The 21,708-nt window shown below is 44.7% G+C and overlaps 1 protein-coding gene across 1 annotated transcript; it reads left to right on the plus strand.

Annotated features, from left to right (window-relative positions):
- The first annotated feature begins 74 nt into the window (after positions 1–74).
- Positions 75–21,175, plus strand: SLC37A3 (solute carrier family 37 member 3). The gene is made up of 15 exons (XM_085049547.1): positions 75–212; positions 3,156–3,330; positions 3,433–3,547; positions 5,611–5,703; positions 6,151–6,234; positions 7,364–7,509; positions 8,134–8,230; positions 8,878–8,962; positions 10,018–10,202; positions 12,563–12,704; positions 13,935–14,036; positions 15,082–15,129; positions 16,090–16,241; positions 17,919–17,984; positions 18,781–21,175. The coding sequence occupies exons 2-15, from the start codon at positions 3,230–3,232 to the stop codon at positions 18,871–18,873; spliced, it is 1,509 nt and encodes a 502-aa protein (XP_084905673.1). The 5' UTR covers positions 75–212; positions 3,156–3,229; the 3' UTR covers positions 18,874–21,175.
- Positions 21,176–21,708: the final 533 nt, after the last annotated feature.

Raw genomic sequence — 21,708 nt, forward strand, 5'->3', positions numbered from 1 at the left:
GGAGCTGCAGTCCGCCCCCTCCCCTTCCTTCCTTCCTTCCTTCCCTTCCCTTCCCTGCCCGTGCCCCGCCCCGGGCTCGGCCTGCCCGCGGAGCCGCGCCGCTCCTCCCGCCCCGCGCAGGCCGGACTACAGCTCCCGCCGCTCCGCGGGACCGCCCGGAAGAGCCTCCCTTTCCCACCGACTGCCTCCGGCCGCGCCGGGCGCCGGGCACGGTACGCGGGGCTGGGGGCTCGGGGGATGCGGGCGGGGGCCGTGGCGGGGCGGCGGCGGTGACGGAGCTGGTGGCGGAGCTGGGGTGTGCCTTCCCTTCGCTGCCCTGCGCTGCCCGCTCGGCCCCGCTCCGCGCTCCCCGCCCTGCCGAGGACGTGGCGCCAGCCCGGAGGGAGCCGCGGGTTCCTCTCGCCCCCTCCTCGGGCCGGGCCGGGCTGGGCTGCCGTGCCTGGGGCAGCCCGGATGGTGCTCGGAGCAGCCCGGTGCTCGGGGCACTCCCTGTCCTTCCCGGGCAGCATCCGGCAGGGCATCGCGGGGGCAGACGGGCTGGGCTGTCTGTGCTGGCTGCGGAGGGCCCGGGGTGGGTTTGGGGCTGTGCCACTGTTCTGTCTGTCTGCTTGGGAAAATGGCATAAAAACGTCGGGGGTTTGTTAGTTTGGTTTTTCTTTTTTAAAAATTTTTGTATTATTATTACTATTATTATTGTTATTATTATATTGAAGAAAAAAATCCCTTTGTTTGTTTTGCGCTCTAGAAGTCCCAGGAATGTTAACGCCAATCTTTCCTGCCTTTCCGCCAATCCTTTCCTGGCTTTGAAGGACAGTGCGGTAGTATTAAGGAAGTTTATTTTGAACTTAAGGTCATTTTGACTTTAGGTGGAGGGATAAGGTAGAACACCGAGGACAGATTAACAAACAAGGGCAAAAGCTTAACAAAAGCTTACTCAAAATACTGGCTGGCTGAAGGTAAATAGTGCTAAATAGTTATACAAGGTAATCTAATGCCCTAAAAGCACTCCTTTTCATAATAGCAGGTGCTTCTCTGTCTTGAGTTCTGTGGGTCATCCTGCTGCTGAGATTTTGCTTCTCTTCCACTACAAAGTTACTGTGGTATTCTCACAGTAATTAGAAGACTAATTTTAGGGAATAAACTCCTGGTTGCACACTTTTCTAGCCTAGGGAGAATGCCAGTTTTGAATATAGGAAAGGCAGGATGAAGCAAGAGGGAAAACAAAATCTGTCGTGGTTATCTCTACACTGGGAAAGTGTCCTGTGCCAGAAGGTCTTCTAGAAAGGTAGCTGAGATTGGGAAGCTCTGAGGAACAGATTGTTTCAATAGTAAATGCTGTTAGAAAAAATAGGTGACTTAAAGGTCAAACCAGGTCTTAGCTTTAAAAAGGACTCAGTATCTTGGACAAACAAGATCTATATTTGCGTAAGTTGACATGAAGCAAGTAGTAAATCTTGTAAAGCTTTGGGCTGCAAACTGATTACCCAAGGGAGGAACTTTTCCCCACAACATTGCCCAACTGGCAGTGTTTTGCTTTCCTCAGGAGAGCTCTGTGATCTGCCTGGTGGGAGGGGAGGGAGAGGCAAAGAAACTCTTGTGTTTGACCAGCAGACCGTGTGGTTCACAGGCCTGTGAGGATCATGGAGCTGGGAGGCTGGAGTGCCTTGGCTTGTGTGGGGGATAGCCCTGAGCAGAGTCACTGCTGCCTGGAAGGGATTAGCCTGTGTGATCCTTGGGTGGGTGCTGAGTCTTCATTCACTGATGCTGAGAAATGGTCTGGGAGCTCAGGTGGAGGCAGTATCAAGACTTCTTGCAAAGTTGCCTCTTCCAGGGTTGAGTCTTGCTTTGCAAAGCCACAGTTCCAGCTGTTAGCACATTTTTTCCCAAGCAGGCTAGACATGTTCCGACACGGAGGTGCTGCACACTGAGGTGCTCTGTGCCACCTGGAGCAGTGGCAGTGTGGCTCAAGTGCACCTGAGCTGTGTGGAGGCAGATGGTGTCAGCTCTCGTACAGACTCACTGCATCCATTTGTATTGGGTGAAAATGGTGATGTTGGGGTGTGGTGCAGGATAAACGTGACTCCAGTGTCTCAGAGCTGTCATCTGTGTTACTCAGAGCATCTCTGTGCCACACTCTGGTTTGGAGGTCAGTTGTGATTTCAGTTTCCACAATGGTTCATGGATTTTGCTGGATATTGCTGTCAGTCGGGTACATGTCATCACTGAGAGAACAGGGAAGGAACACTGCCGGCAGTGAAAGGTGTCTTGATGAAATATTTAAAAGTTACTAGAAGGAAGAACAGAAAGTCTCTGTGAAATAAAGGGTTTTGACTCTCTGGGCAACGACTTCTACTTTCTCCAAGTGTGATTTTGAAACTGAACTTGAAAAGTCTTCTGTCAGATGTGCAAATAATTACAAACAGTGCCTGTGGATACAAGAGAACACCAAAAAAGAGCATGGAGCTCTAGTGTCAGGCTTGAGAATAAATAGGCAAGGATTCCAGCTGTTGGATTCAGCACTGTCCTCACAGTTACTTCCCTTTTTCCATCTGTGCAAGTCCACTCTTGGGTATATTCTTTCAACAACACCTTAACGAGGCAGTCAGATCCCAAAGCCTTCTCCACCCATAGCCAAGTGCTGCTCTCATGGCTTCATCACCTGCCTGTGTCCAGCCAGGTAGCAGTGGAAAGCTATTTTATTTGTGGCCACTCTGTAGTGCTCCATGTGTGTAAATGGTGCAGAATGGTCTTTAATGGGAGAATGCTGGAAACTGGTAGATCCAGGGGGTATTCCTTTGGGCCTGGGCACTGAAGAGGAATCTGCTAGGAGAGAAACAAAAAAGAAGTGTCATGAGCTCACTGGGAGAATGGGAATAACAAGATACCTTAAGCAGTAGAAGTTATTGAGGAATGTACAAGTGATGAGATGGGTAGTGGTGTGAAACAAGTTTGAAAGGCATGGCATAGAGTTATTCCATCTGAATTCCAGCTGTTTGGGTAACAGAGCTGTACTTTATACAAGCCTTTTAATTCAAACATGTTTTGTTTTCTCCTCCCTTCCCACCTTCTTCTGTTTCAGTGAGAAGAAAGATGACCTAATGCCTTTTAATTCAGAAATGTTTTGTTTTCTCCTCCCTTCCCACCTTCTGTTTCAGTGAGAAGGAAGATGACCTAACCAGCATCCAGCCTTTGTGGCCAAGGCAGGAGCAGGGCTAGGGCTGCCAGGAGCATGGCTGTGCCTGGAAGCTTAAGGAGGCAGCCTGCCAACAGAGGCCTTGTGTCCCACTGCACCCACCATCACATTGTTGTGTTCCTGCTGACCTTCTTCAGGTAGGTTGAATGTATCTCTGCTCAGACATTTGTATTTCCACCCTTTCCCCCTTGGTCTCCAGAGAAGATCTGGCCAACCTGTGTCTGTGTGTTTTCTGGCAGTTATTCCCTGCTCCATGCCTCCAGAAAGACATTCAGCAATGTCAAAGTCAGCATTTCCAGCCAGTGGACTCCCTCCTGCCTGAACAGCACAGCCCCTGAGCTCCGGCCATATGAGGTGAGGACAGAAGGGAAAAAGAAATGCAAGGAAAGGTGGGGAACTTCCAGGGGGAAGAGGCCCTGAAGAGGCCCCTTTAAGTGTTTGTCATTTCTCAGAATGTGAGCAGGAACTTCAGGTGTCTGCATTGTAGTTTTATGGATCACCAGGTGATGCTGAAATCTTTCCCAGTGGTGCCCAGAGAGAAACTTCTCAAGAAGCTGCAGTGTTCTGGTGGAAATGGGAGCCCCAGCAGAGTCTGCAGCAGCCAGCAGCATGGAGGAGGGGGAAACAGGGACTCTTTCTCTGAAGTGTTGGAGGCAATAAACCAAAGCAGTTAATGGGCTTACAGAGACTTCTGTGAAATCCTGGCTGTGCTTTCTCTGTGGCAGTGATGCTGCTGCTGCCACCCTCTTAAAAGGATAGACAAATCAGGAGAGAAGAAAGCTGTCTGAGAGTGCTAGCTGCTTATCCTAAATTAATGGTGAAGAATGACATTTTATCTTGCATCTAAAAGGTCTGATTTCCGTGCTGAACATCCAGTACCCCTTGTCTGTAAAATTCTGGCTTCAGTGAAAGCAGTGGGAGTTTTGGCAATGCTTGCTTGCAGGAAAGGAAGTTTTAAACTGCTTGGTTCTCACAAATGGGAATGCAAGAACTACCTGCTGGTTCCTACCGTGGGGTTTTTAGGGCCATGCTTGGCTTTTTTAATGCTTTGTCCCAATGCTTTTGGAAAGTGGAAGAAATGTCACATTAGCAGCTTGGTCACAGGCCATGAGATGTTAGAGCAGGGAGTTCCAAGTCAGCTGCTCAAGTGTTGCCTGCATTAGAAATCATTGGTTATTTGAATGTTTGACAGAAGGAACAGAAGGATGATAAATGCTGACTTTTTGTGATAAGTGAAAACAGGAAATTGGGCTTGTAATGTGTTCAGGATTTTATAGTATGGCCAGAAAGAGTGAGCATCTCCAGGATGCTAAAATGAAAGGCAAGGTGTTTCTATTTAGTTCTTTAACTGACATTCAAACAACTGTTATCTTTTGGAAGCTGTTGGGTTCTTTTGTTTGTTTGTTTGTTTATTTTGTAATATATAGATGATTTTGTAATATATAGATGTTTGCTGGATGTGAGATGCATGTGTCTGATCAAGAAAAATGGTCAAACTGGTCCTTTAGGTATCAATTTAGATCACATCTTTTAAACTAAGTGGGTGTATGATTAGTGTTTTCTGTACAGGATGTTCTCCTGGAGAGGTAGAATCAAACTGAAACTGGTGGTATTTAAGTTAGGTACATCCATAGGTTGTGTTTGGATTGGTTTTGTTTGTTTTCTAATGGAGGCATGGTGGGAAGGGAAGAAAACTTTGTTCTGATTAACTTTATTCATTCTTCAAGTTATTCTCAAAGCTTGCTTTTTTTTACCTGATGTCACTAATCTTCCTTTGGGAAAAAGTGAGATTTTTTCCCTTTTTTTGATCATATTGAAAGTAAAATGAAACTCAGGGTAAACACAAAACCCAACAACATTAGTGACTGGAGTTTGTTGTAAATAGTTTCCAACCAGTCTATTTCTTCCCCTTGCTCCTTTTGTGCTCTTCCTTTCCTGTTTGTTTTCTGTCATTTCTTATTTTGGCTGCTGCCACAAATACTTTAAGGGAATTATTCATTTAGTGAAGGCAGCAGGAGAAGCACAGAAGAGATGATGCACATAAAACAGAATATGCCTTTATTGTATTATTCATTAAAATGCTCATCAGTGTTTCAGAGTAAGAAGCTGTCTAAGAGTTGCATGCTTGTTAGAAGTAGGGTTTGTTTTGCCAGTCATTTGTCTTGATGCAGGTGAAAGGAACATTTCACACTTCTGGTTTGCTTGCTTGCCTTTTAGAAGTGAAACGAAGTGTCAGTGGACATGTTCTGCCTGAAGATAATGCCAGAATTGATCCTGATTTGATAATTAAAGTGTTGGAGGAATGGGAGCTTGCTTGGGCCAGGTGCTGTTGTGCTTTGGAGTTGGGGTTTTCATTGAAAAGGAGTAGAATGAGCCATACCTCTCCCTGTTCACCTGTCAAAATTTTCTGTCTGTAGCTCTGGAACAGCAGCCATTTATTTCCAAATGCAGAAGAAGCAACACTCTTCCTGGGGACATTGGACACCATCTTTTTGTTTTCCTATGCTGTGGTGAGTAAAACTAACCCCAAGGTGCTCAGCTTTGGTTGATTTGTACTGGGAAGATCACACCCACAATAAAAAGCTTAGTTCAGAGGCAAATTTTTTCTCTTTCAGTTGCTGTTAGTGCTGCTCATGCCTGTCAGCCATGTGAAGATGCTTGTTAGCAAATACAAGGGAAATACTATCACTTCAGAATTTCTTACACCCCTGTCACCAGGGGGTGGGAGGACTAGTTCTGTCTCTCCAAGAGTTCTCAGCTGAATTCTTTTAAACAGGAAATGTAATGAAGAGCTACAAGCAGGGTTTCTTTGATGGCAGGAGAAGTGATTAGGATCAAACTGCAAGTTGGTGTAGCAGCAGTGTTTGGATAAGTTTGCCCTTTCTGTGTAATTTTAATACGTAGAGCTATAAGGTGCAAATCTCCTGGCTTTATTTAATGCTGTGTTTTGTTCTCAGGGTCTCTTTGTCAGTGGCATAGTTGGGGACCGCCTGAATTTACGCTGGGTTTTGTCTTTTGGCATGTGCTCCTCTGCTCTGGTGGTAAGTTGGAACACTCTAGTGGCGTTTAAAAATCTGCCTTAGGGTTTCTGGGTGGGGTTTTGCTTTAGGGGAGAAGAGGCTCTGTTTCTGTGTGAATCTGCTCACAAGCTCTAGCTGTTCCTCAGTGGTGTCAAAGCCTGCAGGTAACTTGGTGCTGGATGCATGTACTGCTTTGTCTAAAGCACTGAGCATAGGTGACTCTCTTCTCTTCTTCCTGAAATGTCTAGTTCTGGACACTGTGTCAGAAGGAGATTCCTAAGTTTAAGGCACTGTCTAGAGACTTGATGAGCAGCTTTTGTTCAAGATTGGTGTATTTGGACTTTTGGGGACTGTTTTGTGATATAACTTAATCTCTTAGACCATGTGTCTTGTTATTGAGGCTTTTGCTTCCAAACACAATCTTTGCTCTGCTCTTTAAAGGACTTGCTAACAACACCAAGCACTCATTTACTTATTTTATATGATTGCTAGGAGGGCATGTGTCAAAAAAGAATGTCTGCTTAAAACAAAAGCGTTCTTCAAATTCAAGCCACAGCAGATAAGTGTGAATCAGTTTTATCTCATGGTGGTTTTCTGGTTATTAAAGTAGTGGTAAAATGTGTGGGGTGTGTTTGATTGGCTACAAACCCCACTGTGGATTGCTGGGCTCTGCAAACACAACTCCAAGTGTGCATCAAGCACCCTGTGCCACAGTATGTGTTTATTTTGGCTAGTTTGGGTTAGAGCACTTAGTAATTTGAGACCTGGCTGTACATGACCTGGGAGGGTTCTGTTTGCAGAGAGCCTCGTGGATTAAGATGTCAGTACAACAGCAGATCAAGAGGCTACTGTATTTTTAGGGTTGTCACTGAAAGTATTTGTCTCTTCTTTCTCCTCTCCTGTTACAGCTGTGCTGTTTGGGGAGACAAAAGTCTTTTGGAGAGGAAATACCATGACAGCACGTTTGTCTCTGGAGTCAGGGCTGTGCTGGCTCAGCAGAGGGTGCTGTGAGCTCTGTGCTGTGTCTCAAACAATGCCAGCCTGGCCTCTGCTCTGGCCCCTGCACAGCTCCCTGAAAGCTTGTTGCTTTATTTAGGACTGCACTCCTGCCTCAGGGTGTCTTCTCTGTTTTCCCCCTGCTCCTCCCTAGGTGTTCTCCTTTGGCACTCTCACAGAGTGGTTGCATTTCTACAACAAGTGGTTCTACTGCTGTCTCTGGGTTGTGAATGGCTTGCTGCAGTCCACTGGCTGGCCCTGTGTGGTTGCTGTCATGGGAAATTGGTTTGGAAAAGCTGGGTGAGTTGAGTTTTCTTCAGTGACTCACTTATCTGATCTGCTGAGTAATAGATTGAGCTGAAATTCTCAAACCAGAAAGGCCAACTGTTAGACCATAATTAAAATTAGGTAGGATGAAACATGCCTCACTTGTTACATTCTCTCTCTTTTTTTCTGGAGCCACAGGGCAGCCTGGTGTGAACACAACTGTGTGTGCTAAAAGCACAGGTTCAAACTTCAAAAATCCCATAGTGTAGAGTGACTGAATTTTAATCTTCATGCCACTGGAAAACCTGTTTCTGCCTACTTAGCAATAAAGGGAGCAAATGGTAACTGACTCATCATAGGTTCAACTCTCACTTTGGGCTATTGCACAGCAGATGAGCTCTAGTCATAGTCTGGAACCTTGTTGCCTGCTCACTCTGCTTTAATACAGATGTTTCAGGGTTCCTTGCTTGTCTCTTTATCACGTCCAAATTATTACATGTTTTGTTCTAATGAACTTTGAGTCTCTTTGAAGTGGTAAAGGAAAATGGTGTGACTTTATTCGCAAGTTAAAGTTCGCTTGAATATTTTGGTTTTGTCTTGTTCATGATGTCATCTGTCCTCACATTGCCTGCTTCAAGTCTGTTTCTCCTTCTGCAGGAGGGGTTTTGTGTTTGGACTCTGGAGTGCCTGTGCATCTGTGGGAAACATCCTTGGGGCATTCCTTGCCTCTTGTGTTCTCAAATATGGCTATGAGGTAGGTATTGCTGCCTGGCTTCTAGCTACACCTGCATGTCTGATGGGTTTTGAGACACTGGTTTTTTATCCTGTCTTTGAGAGATGACAGCCTCATGAGTCCAATTTTATCTTCCTGAATTCTGTGGAGGCAAGCAGTAGGCAGAACAGAAAGGCTGTTCCTCTCCTGACTCTTCCAAAGCACTGTGAGAGAGCGAAAAAGCAGTGGGTATAAAGTGAAGCAGGGATAGTTCCAATTGGATGTTTGAAAAACTGTTTTCCTAATATGTTTGTTAAGCAGTGGAACAAGGAGACAGCCTGGAGGATCTGTCTTTGGAGGATTTCAAGATCTGGTTGACTAAGGACCCTTCTTTGAGCAGTCCCTTCCTATAGAGCTGGATCTCTTGTTGTGTTGGCTCAGCTCCTTCCTCCCTGCTGTCACCTCAGGACACTAAAATGAAAACAGCTGTTTTAGTGTGGTCTGTCAGCCTCAGTCTGTCCAGGAGATGCAGAGATCACTTGTTTCCCAGCGTTATGGGTGCAGTCTGGGTTGCCATAGCTGTGTTTGCTCTCTAATGAGGTTGAAATGTAAAGAAACCCTCATTAGCCAGGAAGGTATGTGTGACTGAAAGTGCTTTAAACAAGAATGTTTTATTTATTTCTCCTCAGTATGCTTTCTTGGTGACTGCCTCGGTGCAGTTTGCTGGAGGAGTCATTGTGTTCTTCGGGCTCCTGACGTCGCCGAAGGAAGTGGGTGAGTGGAAGAGCTGTGCTATTTCAATCCCTTCATGGAAAGCAGATCTGCAGCTTTCCATGTAGTACTACTCAATCTGACAGCATTTATCCTCAGGGCTCTTATCAAATGGTGTTGCACCTCAGTGCATCTAATGGAGCGAAAGCTTTACTTGCCAAGATCACACTAAATGCTACCATGCATTGTGTATGGAGTCAGGATATTTTTTTAGAGCAAAATAAAATGGCCTGGCTCTAACATCTCCATTAGGATATGCCTAATTATCAGTTTTTCTTCACCTGAAAAATCAGTATTTGTTAAAGAAACAGCAGACAAACTGATAACTGGCTATTGTAGGAGAAAACTGTGGCAAGCCTTAACTGTGCAATGGGAAGGGAATGCAGTTTTGGTCTGCAGGTCTCCTACAACCAGATAAATACCTCTTGGGTTGGATGTGTTTCTTCTCTGAGAAGGTGGCAGGCAAGTCAGAGTGTAACAGGAAAACAAAAGAACTTTGGGGCTTTGACAGGGCTGTGGAGGAGGTTTCCCAGGTGCCTGCAAAGGCTGTAAAGTTGGCAGCACTAAAGCTGCCATAAAGAGTGCTCTTAAGAGTGCTCTGCATCCCAGGAAGCACAATGCAGTTCCCAGGCCTCCCATACAAGCAGAGGCATTAACAGGCAGCAGGTGTCTGAGTCCCTGCTGCTCCCCTCAGCCTCCACTCTCAAGGGAGGTGGCACCCAGCAGCCAGGGCTGAGGATCCCAACCCCTCAATCTGAGGGGAAATGCACTAATTTGTTGTGTCTTCCAACTAATGGCCAGACACTCAGAACAGACAAAGCCGACGCCAGGATCAGACAATACTTTCAAGAGCCCTAGAAGACAAAGGGTAGAAACTGGCGGCACTGCAGAGCACCATCTAGAAGAGTTGCTAAGCCAAAGGAGGATGGAGGTATGGGAGAGCAAGGGAATTGCTAGAAGGTAGAATTGCTTGAAAGAAGCGAGCATAGCTTTAGAGTGGGAGAGGGTGAGCAGACTGTGGTCCGTTTTTCCTGTTGCTTATTCCTTGTAAAACTTAGGCCTCCCTGAGCTTGGGGCAGATGAAGATGAAGGCAGTGTGGAAGAAGATGCCAACAGACCTCTGATGGGCGATGATGATGTAGATGATGACGACCGGAATTACTCCATTCAGGCAGCTGACAATGACAACCAGCCCAAGGCCATTGGCTTTTTCCAGGCTTGTTGCCTTCCTGGTGTAGTACTGGTGAGGACACTGCTTCTTAAGTAAGAGCTGACTTATCTGTTAAACACAAAGCTGGCTTTTTGTGTTGTCAGGATTTGTTCACATGGTTGTTAATATGTTGACCATATGTTGTGGTGGTTGACATCTGACGTCTCACGCTGTTAACATGTTGGGGTTGGGGCTGTTAGCCTTGTGTGATGGATGATGCTGCCTGGGTGTGTGGTGTGTGTTGCTCTTCCCATCCTGCTTCATGGGGAGCATGCAATGAGCCAGTGAAGGGCAGCAGAAATCCTGCCTGCCCTGCTGTGAATTTGGAATTTTGCTGTCAATGAGCAAAGGTGGCCATAGGATGCTTCCTTGGTAAGAGGGATGCCTGGCCTGAGGAGTGGGGTTCTCACTCCTAACTGAGCATCACACAGAGCTCTGTGGCACTGGTATTGAGATTTGGGGTTTTTCAGTTACCTTAAAGCAGAAAGCTGTCCTGAAAAGCCTGAATCAGCATGATGTGAAATCTGGCAAAGTGTGCAGGGCTTTTTATGAACAACTGGAAACAAGGCCTGGTGATGCAGTTTCCACATATCCTCGTCCTGTCCCTTGAAAACTTGTGCTTCTGCACAAGCAGTATTACCCAATTCAAGTTCAGCTGAAAAATTAACCTGTGATTAAAACCCAATGTTAATTTTGTGTGTCAGTGGGCTCTGTGTCCCCTGAATACTAGAGCCAGTGCAAGAGAGGGGGCAGAGTGGCTGGGTCAGAGCAAAGCAGTTGGCTATGGTGATTAAGGCAACAGAAAATCTAGAAGGGGTGGGTGGATTGTCAGTGTTTTGACTGCAGGACAACCACAGTCCTGTTGGTAAGACCTTAGTTGAGGGATGGTAAAAGAAATCAAACCCATCTTGAGTTCTTTCCTACTTTGGCTAAATGCCTCATGCAAAATGGTGGTGGTGGCATCTGCCTCAGCTGATGTGTGACTTTTTTCACTGGCCTGAGCAAAAGGAGATGGCAGCAACTGAGGTTGCTGGCTTTGAACTTTGGATTTTGAGGGCATATTCCACACCCTAATCCAACAACCTGAACGCCTCTGAGTTTTGTCTGATGCCAGATTAGTGCCTAGACAAGCAGGGATACCATGTCAGATTGGTGAGAGACCAAATACTGAGAGAATCTCCAAAGCCTTGTCAAGATTCTATAAAGAATTTATTTGACATATTTTTTCTGTAGCTCCTCTCATCTCCTGCTGAGTGATACAGTGGAAGAGTTTTAGTACAGACAGCTTTCCCCTGAGCCTCTAGGAATTCAATGTTTAATCACTCAGACAATCTGGTAGACAGTTTCTTAGTGTGTTGTAATAAATATCACTTTGTGCAGTGCACTTTTCACACCCAGAGGCAGGAGAACCCTACCAGACATCCCCACATCTTCCATGTGTGGTGGAAATCAGTTTGTGTCCTGTAAGAGTGAAAAAGCATTGATAATACAGCTAAAAAGTATTAAAATAATGCAAATTCAGAAGAGATGATTTTGTGGAGTTTAATATATATGAAAAGCTTTGTTTTTTTGAAATTCAAAACCAAGTGTCTATAGGCACATATGCACATATTCTCAAAAGCTGTGCTTTAACATCTTCATCCTTGTTTGCCTCTTCAAATGGGTTCCTTGAGCTGCCATGTCTGTTTAGAGGTGGCTTTACTGAAATAGTGTGACTTGTCCCACTGCAAGCTGGGCCAGCAGTCCCTGAGAACAAATCTTTGCCACACACATGAAGGTTCTGAAGGAGGAGATCTGCTAGCTAAGGACAGATTGAGCTCAGCAGCCAGAGGAAAGAGGTTGTCTCAGCTGTTGGGTTGGGAAGCCTGTGCTTAGCTTTGGCCAAAGCTTTCATCCTGCAGTACCTGCCTGGGGATTATGAATGAATAATCTCTTCTGGTTTCTCTTCTGGTGCTGTAAGCAGATGAGCCTTCTGAGCAGCACAGGATAGCACAGAGCAACCATTTCACCTAATTTTTCTCATTATGATGCACAGGTGACTAAATCTCAAGCTTTTTTCATGTCAAGTGGTTGGCTCCCTTCTTTTCAGAAAGTGAATTAAATTTTCTTCAGTTTTTGAATCCTGGTGTCATTTCCTCTCAAGATTACACTGGAAGTGTTTTAACCCATTGCATTCAGTGGTAGAAAAATAACCTTCTTGACAGTGATTTTTGTGTTCCTGGGTTCCCTTTGATGTTCAGCATTAAGCTTTCATGATGCTGCCTTCTTACATGAAATTCAGAAACACTGTCCCCTGAAAGCTTTAGCTGGATCCAGAGCTTTATGGGAATAAGCAGAAATGCTGTTTGCATTTCTCAAGCACTAACTGCTCGCTGACCCTCTCTTTGTTCCAGTACTCCTTGGCTTATGCCTGCTTGAAGCTGGTGAATTACTCCTTCTTCTTCTGGCTGCCCTTCTACCTCAGCAACAACTTCAGATGGAAAGAAGCAGAGGCTGACCAGCTCTCGATCTGGTATGATGTGGGAGGAATCATAGGTGAGTGAGCAGGGCAGTGACATCTTCCTGCAGTTGCCCCAGTAGTGTTTGAGAATGAAAGGCAGTGAATGCAGCCAGAGCAGTTGTGTTCAGTGGGATCCAGCTGTTCACTGAATGTGGGAAAAGTCTAGTTGTGTATGTGGCTGCTTGAGTTTTTTTTCTTAAAACATAAAGTATATCACACCCTAAAGAGTTTACATATAAATGAAGGGCACTGTCATGCTCTTGAAAATTATCTCCAGCTGGCATTTTTCTTCACTGAGTTGGATTTCTTGAAGAGTGCTGTGTACAAAATGGTTTCCCTGCTTGCTACCTCCTTTCTGACAGGTGCCCTTGGGGAAGATTTAGATCTGGACTTAGTGGGTTGTGTACTGTTCCATCTGTCCTGTGTTTTTAAGGACAGACTCATTGCAGATCTTAGCAGAGCAGGCACCAACTGTGTTATGTTCAGAAATTAAATGTAACTGCACTTTGTTTCTGCTGCTTGCAAAATCTGACACGGTTCCTCCAGAATACAGAACATATTATATATGTGTTTAGACTTCCACTCTCCTGTGCTCAGGTTCTTGCTTTATTCCCTTGTCCAGTTAGCTTTCCTATAATAGACATTCTTGTTTGGGTCAGTTCAGGGTCAGTGTTTTTGCCTCTGTGGCCTTTTCTGCATTAGGCTTTCTCAGCATTCTGGCTTTTACCAGCAGAGCAGCTCCTGCAGAGGTAGCAATGGTACACAAGGTGATTTTTATTGGTCTTTGGCATTTGTTGCAATCACTTGCACCTACCTTAAGAGGATGATACAGCAGGGAATGTGAGGCCCCTGTGTGATAGTGTTTTCCCTGTGGGAAAGAGCTGCCTTTTCCTGCACTCTTAGTTAAAAGAACCTGCCACAGTGTTAAGCTTGCTTAATCCAGAGCTGTTGTGGTCGTAGAGCTGTGATGGTCCTATAGGGGAAGGGAAAGGAAAATGGGAGCATTGGCTAGTTGCATGCCAGAAAAAAGAGAGGTAATAGATTCCCAGTAAAGCAGTATGAGTAGTTTTCCTTGCTCTAGCTGAGACACTTAAGCTTACTGTTGTCTCTGTGTCCAGGGCAGTAAGGCTTAGCTCTCAGGATTTTGGAGGGAATGTGTATTGATGAGGAGGCAAGAGCCCACTGCACTCAGTGAAACGAGCTTTATTCAGCATGTCAGCATCCTCAGCCTAACAGTGACTAATTTTTTTTTATTTTTTTAACAGGTGGGACTATCCAGGGCTTGATTTCTGATGTGCTGCAGAAGAGAGCCCCAGTGCTAGCAGTGAGCCTGCTCTTTGCTGTGGGCTCTCTTTTTGGATACAGCCGTGAGTATGCTGTGCTGCACGGGGATAAGAGGTTCATTCACAGCATCCTGGAGAGAACCAGGGCACAGCTTGTTCTCATTATGTTTTCTGGTCTTCAAACTGCTTCTGGATCAGAATGGTGCCTTTTGGTCTATTTTGCTCAAGTGTGGCACTGCACAGAAAGAAATGTGTTCTCTGGTTAATGGGGTGGAAATGAATTAGCTGAGTGGCTGGATTTCCCTGTACTGATGAGTTATGGTACTGATCCTTCTGTACTGATCCTTCTCCAGTGTCAGGGAGATTTTTAGCACTGTCATTGTGTGAACACCACAGTTGGCAGAGCAAGAAATCTCAGATGCTTTCCTATACTATGAGGAAGGAGAATCTGTGGACAGATCTATGCTGGGCTATATATACACTACTGAGAGGCAGGAGAAGCTCTTAGACTTCATTACTTACACTTCTGTAAGTGGTGAAATTGCAGAGTTTCTGCCTTTTTTATGACAGATACAGTTCTTAGTGTCTGGATGTTGAATCTCAGGAAAACAGAGTGTAAGGAGACGGGAAGATATAATTTCTGTGAAACATCAACAAAGCACTTCTAGGGGTGACAGGTTTGTGTCTTCAGACAATGTCCTGTGGTACCAGAATGATTTAACTCACTGGGATGTCATTGCACTTCTCTGTGTCTTCCTCCAAAATGGGGTGGTGGTACAGATAGACTTTTACAGAGCACTTTGAGATCTGTTGGTAGAAATCCCTGCCAGAGCTGGATGTGAAAAGTGTAGCTTTTGGAAGCATGCAGGCTTACTCAGATGGTTGTGAAGTAAGGTCAATAAGTCATTCTCATTTACTATCTCCTAGCAGTAAATGAGTACCTCCTTACTAATCTCTGTATTTTAAAAAAATGTTTTGGAAAATGGAGAAGGAGTGAAAGGGCTGATTCAAATGCTGAATACTTTATAATGAGAGAGTTTGAGCTGAGTCCAACTTCCCCAGAGAGATAGATGAAGGACTCTCTTACTATTCAAGTTTTATTTACACTCACCTGGTCTTTCTCTTGCAGGTTCCCCAAACAGCAAACCTATCAATGCTGTGATCATGGCAATTACAGGTATCTTATCAAAAGCTGTTACTGTTATGCTGGTAGACATCTATATCCTTTGCAGATACAGATCGATCTATCTATCTATATCTATCTATCTATCTATTTATGTATCTATATGTCTATATATCTATATATCTACATATATGTCTATATATCTATCTATATATCCATATATCTATATATCTATATATCTATATATATGTCTATATATCTATATATATGTCTATATATATATATAAGGTGTTTGTGTGTGCTGCTGGTTTTGCAGAAAGAGTAAAAACTAGGGCCCAGTTTCTGTTACCTTTGGAAGACAGGTTTAGGAAAACTGTCTTACAGAGGGAGGTATAAAATACAGACTGTAAGGGTAATGGCCTGGAGCTGAGGGGATCTGCCTTGGCTCAGCATGGTGGAGATGGATTTATGCCAAAATACCTAGCAGTGATCTGGTATCTGAGGAGGTGGATGTATGGCAGAGTCATGAGCTGCAGCTCGAATTTGTGTGTTTGTGGGAATCCAAAATACCCTGTGTATTGAGAGGTCACAAGCTTTTTGTGCTGCCACACATACTGTGCTGTGTTATGGAATTAAGCCTGCATGAATAGAGCCTTTCTTTCCAAACACTCTTATTTCAGAACTCTCTGTCCTGTTGTTGTGGGTCTTTATTTATTTATTTAGCCTTCCATCTGCTCCACAAAACCTTGGAGTCTGAGGCTGTAGCATGGGGGTATGCTACTCCAGAGTAATTAAAATGTTCTTGTTGGCTAATTCTGTGTATTCCAGATGTTCTGGATGTTCCATGACTATATATTTCAGGTACCCCTCTGCATGCAATTATTTTCTGAGCATTGTCCCTAGACTTAATTCTTGTCCTGAGCTTTGCATGGAAGAAAATCTGTGTTTTGAAGATGTTTTGTTGAGAATCTGAGTGTTTGTTTTGCAACAAGGCTGTTTTCTTGTCACTTTCAGGATTTTTCATCGGAGGCCCTTCTAACATGATCAGCTCTGCAATTTCTGCTGACCTGGGGCGTCAGGAGGTGGTGAAAGGCAGCAGTGAGGCTCTGGCAACAGTCACAGGAATTGTGGATGGAACAGGCAGTATTGGTGCTGCTGTGGGCCAGGTGAGGGAAAATAGAGGTCTGGGGGAGGAAGAGGAGTGTCTGTTGTTGTTAGAGATATTAGTGCATTCCTCACTCCACAGCTGTGTGGGGAGAGGGAAAAAAATCGAGGGTTGGGGTTTTTTTAAAAATAATTACTTAAGAAACAGCCAAGGGAATCTATCTGTTTAAACAAAGTTTCCAGAGGAAACAATTAAGAACTCAACTAAGTGTTCATAGTGCTAATGTTAAGGCACATGCATAATTCAAATGAATTTCAGAGACTTTCATATCCTGAACTTCAATAAGCTTTGCAAAGAGTGACAAAATATGTTGCAGTTTGAGATCTTTAGAGGTGATAGCAAAACCTTCCCTTACAGAAAAGTTTATAAGAGAGTAAAATTGGAGTACCTGTTATGAATGTTACAGTGTTTATGAAATGATTTCAAATTTGCTGTTATTTGTGCTTTCTCTTTTTATCTGTGGATGTCTTTTACACCTTGTAAATCCAGCCCCACTTGCTTCAACAGTCCTTACAGGATGCTGCCAGAGGTCTGAGTACTAGAGTGTTGCAGAGGAGAAAGCTGACAGTGTGCCCACTGGGGATGTTTCCTGCTCAGATCCAAGTGTTAGCTATGTGAAAGAGCACAGTGGTGCTCTGGGGAGGATTTAGTAGAGAGATCAGCGACAGTTCTACTCCAGGCATCCTCCAGTGGTGGTAAAATACCAAGGATGGAGGCGAGACATGAAAGTTTTTTCCTAGAAAGGGATTTGGGTTTGTGCTTACCATTGATTGCCTGATAAATACAATCATTGTAGGATAGATGCTGCTTATCTCCTGTGAACATGGAAAATTACAAGTGCTTTGAGGACATATATAAGTGCACTGTTACACTCAGTGTTCTTCTGGCATCGTCTCAGTGTTTTTGTCTTCCCACACACATACCATCCAAACTCACGTCATCCTAAAAACTGGGTCTTTGGTTCTGAAAGATTCCACCTGCCTCTCCTTCCAGCACTGCTTTTACTCCAGCAGAGACAGCCATGACATCAATCTGGGGGTGTGTGAATAACAGCGAACGCACAATGAGCCTGTTGGAAATTCAGATCCTGCTCTGTGCTGATGTACCCAGCAGTGAAGAAGGGAGGCCCTTGTGAGGCATCTGAATGTAAATCTGCTAAGAAGGGATGCATTTTCTTGTGTGGCCTGGGCTGCCCAGTTGAGCCAGGGTGCAGCTCAGAACACAGTGTAGTCTCAAGTGTCTTGCCTAGATGGAGGGTTAAGTAGTTACTGGTTGCACAGCTCTTGAAAATATGTCCTGTGTAATTTAGAAGCCTTTCTAGAGCTTTTAGTCCTTCTGAGAGTACTCACATCCACTTATGTCCCAGTGTTCTGTGCAGAAGCCTCGTGTTCAGCAGAGTCAATTTGTCACCCTTTGAAACTGTAGTTCAGTTCTGTCTTTGTGCTGCTCTGAGCTTCAGGATGGTGTCTCTGCTTTGCTGAAACTGTGGGTTTCATACAGAAAAAGGCTGCTGTCCTGAATCATCTCTTCTGACAGGAAAAGATCAGTTGGAAGATTTTGTGATCAGCTCTGTGTGGAGTGCTAACAGCCCACAAAGTCTAGAAAATGAAAGTGTCATGCCTGAAAGTCATGCTTATCTTCCCGGTTTGAATAATTTTCTTTTTTCATTTCTGTTTAGTATCTAGTGTCTTTGATCCAGGAGAACCTAGGATGGATGTGGGTTTTCTATTTCTTCATTCTGATGGTAAGAAATCACCTTTCTAAAACATTGTTTGTCAAAGCTCAATTTTCCATGGAAGGTTTTATGAGAACGTGAGAATTGTGACTGCTGATACCATTCTCAAAGTGACCTGTGGCATGGCTTTGCCTCAGGCTGTCTAGGTCAAGTGGGTTCATTTTGGATCATTTAAGGTCATGTTACCCAACAGGAGCTGAGATTGTAGCAGAGACACAAAAATACTTACCCAAAAATACCTGCATGCATTCCCTAAAGCTCATTCCAGCTGACTGATTTCCAAGGCAGGACTTTTCCCTCCTTCATCTCCATGCTACCTAGCTCCTAATATTTTCAGAGCTGAAGTTAATCTGCTTGTTTGTTGGCTCTTGAAGCTTAGTGGAAGGAGTGGTGAGGATATTGAAACTAAACTGAAAATGCCTTGCCCCTGTTTTGCTGCTGGGGGAGAGACCTGTTGAGTCCCTGACGTCCTCAGCATCACCACAGTGATGAATGCTGCACAATTCACTTGGTCTTCCCTGCTGGAAGTGGCAGGAGATGTCTTTGCATCTGTGCTGACAAGGGAGAAGGCAGAGGTGGTGAGGAGGAAGGTTATTGAGGAGCTGAAGAGCTCATCTTCATGAAAAGGTGATCATGACAGCTGAACTTTATGAGCTTTCCTGCAAGCTCAGTCCTTCCTCTGCTGTGCCACTCTGTCATTGCTTCTCTTGGCCTGTGTCTTTCCTGGGATGGCCTTGGATGCACACTGGGGTGGGGAATGGCTAATTTTCTGTGCTAATTGTCCTGGATTTGCTTCTTCCCACAGACGAGTTCAACAATCCTGTTCATTTCACCGTTGATAGTGAGGGAGGTCAGGCTGCTGCTGCACGAGCGGCGCCTGCGGATGCTGGCAGAGTGACTGGTGCTCCCTCTGGCAGGACTGCAGCGTGGAACTGACAGCTGGGACACTCACCAGAACTCTGGGAGACTTGTTGGTTACATCTGATTCAAAATGACTCCACAAGACTTGACTGACTCGTCTTAGGCGAGCTCAGTAGTGAAGTACCAAATACCATCCTGAGACCACGGAGCTGCTGGCCTTAGCCAGACAATCCATGGGACTGATGCATTGTCCCAGCCTGCCAGACTCTTCCATGCCAGCAGTCACACCAGGGTCTCCTGTTGGGTATCTCACTCCTATACCTTTTCTTATTTATTTCTGGATGTGCTGACCCAAGTCAGCTGTTTAAAACTGACGGTTTTTGGGAGGCTGTCTTGCGATGAATCTTGATGCTCTGTTGTACTGGTGAAATCATACAGTGCAGTTCATGGATAGTCCTAAATTTGAGATCACCTTAGCTTTTAGAAAGGGCAAAAATAATTATTTGGAGTTTACGCTGTCCAGTTGTTTCAAAACTGCTGTTGCTAAATCTCTTCACAAAAGGACCTCTGCTATCCCTAGCTCTTGTTACATATTCCAATAGAGTCCCATGATGAGGTTACCTCTGTATTTGTTTTTAACATTTTTTAATAATGTTACTAATCTCTGAGAAATGAGATTTCACTTTTTTTTAACTGTTGAAACAGACAAATAGTGTGCAATACTTTACTGTAATCTCTGAAATAAGCCTTAATAGGCCCTTTGTGTCCAAAGGATCCTTGAATGGCTTCAGGGATCAGTAATGGGACACAAATACTTTCACTACAGCTTTGTTTATTAAACCTGATCAATACTGACCAAAATGGGTGTCAGGTGACCCTCTGAAGGAAACTGACTTTATACTGGTGTCACTGACTTCATACTCCTTGGGCAATTGCTCATCTTTAGCAAAGAAGGACCAGAATGGAATTAAAGGAATTTAAGGGACCTGGCTGCTCTCAGACGAGGGCTTCCAGACAGGCACTGAAGTGTACTCATGGAGTAGCATTAATGAGCAGCTGCTGCTGTCTCCCCCCGTGCTCCTGTGGCTGCAGAGGGGACCTCAGGCTCCAGGGTTTGGAAGCTTAAGCTGTATCTTGAAGGGAAAGATAGATGAAAATCGGCACTAAACAAGTGGTGTGGTGGTGTTTGAGTGCTTTGCACTCAAACAGCTTTGCACAGGTGACCAGCTGACACCTCTCATATTTGTTGGTGATCTTAATGGGATCATTGAGTAACTGCTCAAAAAATTGCTTTCTGTTTATGCGTTGAGATGTTTCATTGTAATAGGTCTGTGTTAACCTGCAGAATGTGTGAGCAAACACTTCGTCTAACAAGTCAGCAATGCCTGCATGGGGAGCAGCAAAATAGTTGGAGCTGAGAATTTGAAACTTTTGAAATGGGAACAGTTGCCTTTTCAAAATGTACAGTGATTTTATTTTATTTTTTAATTGATGAATGTCAATTTTTAGTCATGTGTTGATTGTAATGAGTGGAACATCATTAGTGCCTTACGGTTTTACGGTTCTGAACGGTTACTTGGCGATTGCTGCTTTTGCAGTTACATCTCCATGTACAGTTTTGCTTAATGTGGAACTCAGTTGCCCCATTTTATACTTTTTTTGTGTCTTTCTCTCTGGGAGGTGATTGTTACATACATCTTTTTGTTAACCCTCAAAATATTTCAGTGCTTGGGAAAACGATGCCATTAAGCTGCTACAGGACCTGAGTCCTGTTCTTGACTCTTCTCATTCCCATTCCAATTTTTGCCTGTATAATTAGAGCAGGAGACTGAGAATCTATCATCCTGTTCTCAGAATTATGCCCTGGGGTTAGTGTTCACATCTCAAGCTACTCATTAGCCCCTGTACAAACAGAATGAAATTTAGTTCTAAAATTGACGGCGGCACCGTTTGCCCCAGCAAATCTCTGGTTTCAAATTCCAACCTGGATGAACTTCTTGGCCGCCTCTCTGGGCAGCAGATAAGCTTCTGATGAAAGGTGGGGTGGGAAAGGGATGTTGGGGAGGGGAGGAGAGCCCAAGCCCTGTAACAAATGGCTTCCTGTAAACAGTTCTGTCCCCTCTTGAGAAGTGTCAGCAGTGATGGAGCGCCAAGCCCAGGCTGCATCCGAGTGTGGTGCTTCGGGGCCACCCGCAGTTAGTGAGCCTGGGGGTTGCTGCTGCTGCTGTTGGCCTGCTTTTTCAGCTCTGTGGATTTCTCCAGGGTGCTCTGAGGGAGAAGGGTTTTCAATCTGGTCGTGTCTGAACTGATCTCACGTGAATAAACATGCTTTGACTTGATCTGGGCTAGTTCTGTGTGCTTTATTCCACTCTCCCCAGAGTGGTTCTGCTGAGTGTCCTCCTCGTCCTCCTCCTCACAGGTCTGGCTCTGGCAGCTGCTTTTCACTCAGCTGCTGTGGAGACCTGAGCCTTGACTAGTGCTGAAACCAAACCCTCATCCCAACCTAAAAGGGGACCATGTTCCCAGGGCTGCACTTTGGCACTGTTCCTGATTGGGCTCACAGGAAGGTTTGTGAGAATCTCCTAACAGACATGCCCCTAATGGTGTAATTAATGGTCTTTAAATAAAGGGACCAGACCATATGTTGCCTTTATTAATTTATTTTTTGTTGATCTGCATGTAGAAGTCAGGTTCTCTTCCCCTGGAATTAACTGTACCATGCTGTGCCTTCTCTCCTGTGGCTCATTCCTTAAAACATGAATCCACATCTCTGCTTAGCTGTGTTTAAATGGACACAGTGGGGAACTCAGTGATTGTTGTTTGTGGTTTATAGTTTATATTAAATTCTGAGTCAAGCACAATATCAAACCAC

Source organism: Lichenostomus cassidix, chromosome 1Ab (assembly GCF_008360975.1).
Source record: "Lichenostomus cassidix isolate B80296 chromosome 1Ab, HeHo_3.0, whole genome shotgun sequence".
Classification (NCBI taxonomy): Eukaryota; Metazoa; Chordata; class Aves; order Passeriformes; family Meliphagidae; genus Lichenostomus; species Lichenostomus cassidix.

Bases quoted from the DNA above. Each gene is read 5' to 3' on its own strand.
- SLC37A3 (XM_085049547.1), top strand. From the start codon at position 3,230: ATGGCTGTGCCTGGAAGCTTAAGGAGGCAGCCTGCCAACAGAGGCCTT. The intron at 3,548-5,610 runs GTGAGGACAGAA...TTCTGTCTGTAG, and splicing joins CTGAGCTCCGGCCATATGAG to CTCTGGAACAGCAGCCATTT. The intron at 6,235-7,363 runs GTAAGTTGGAAC...GCTCCTCCCTAG, and splicing joins TGTGCTCCTCTGCTCTGGTG to GTGTTCTCCTTTGGCACTCT.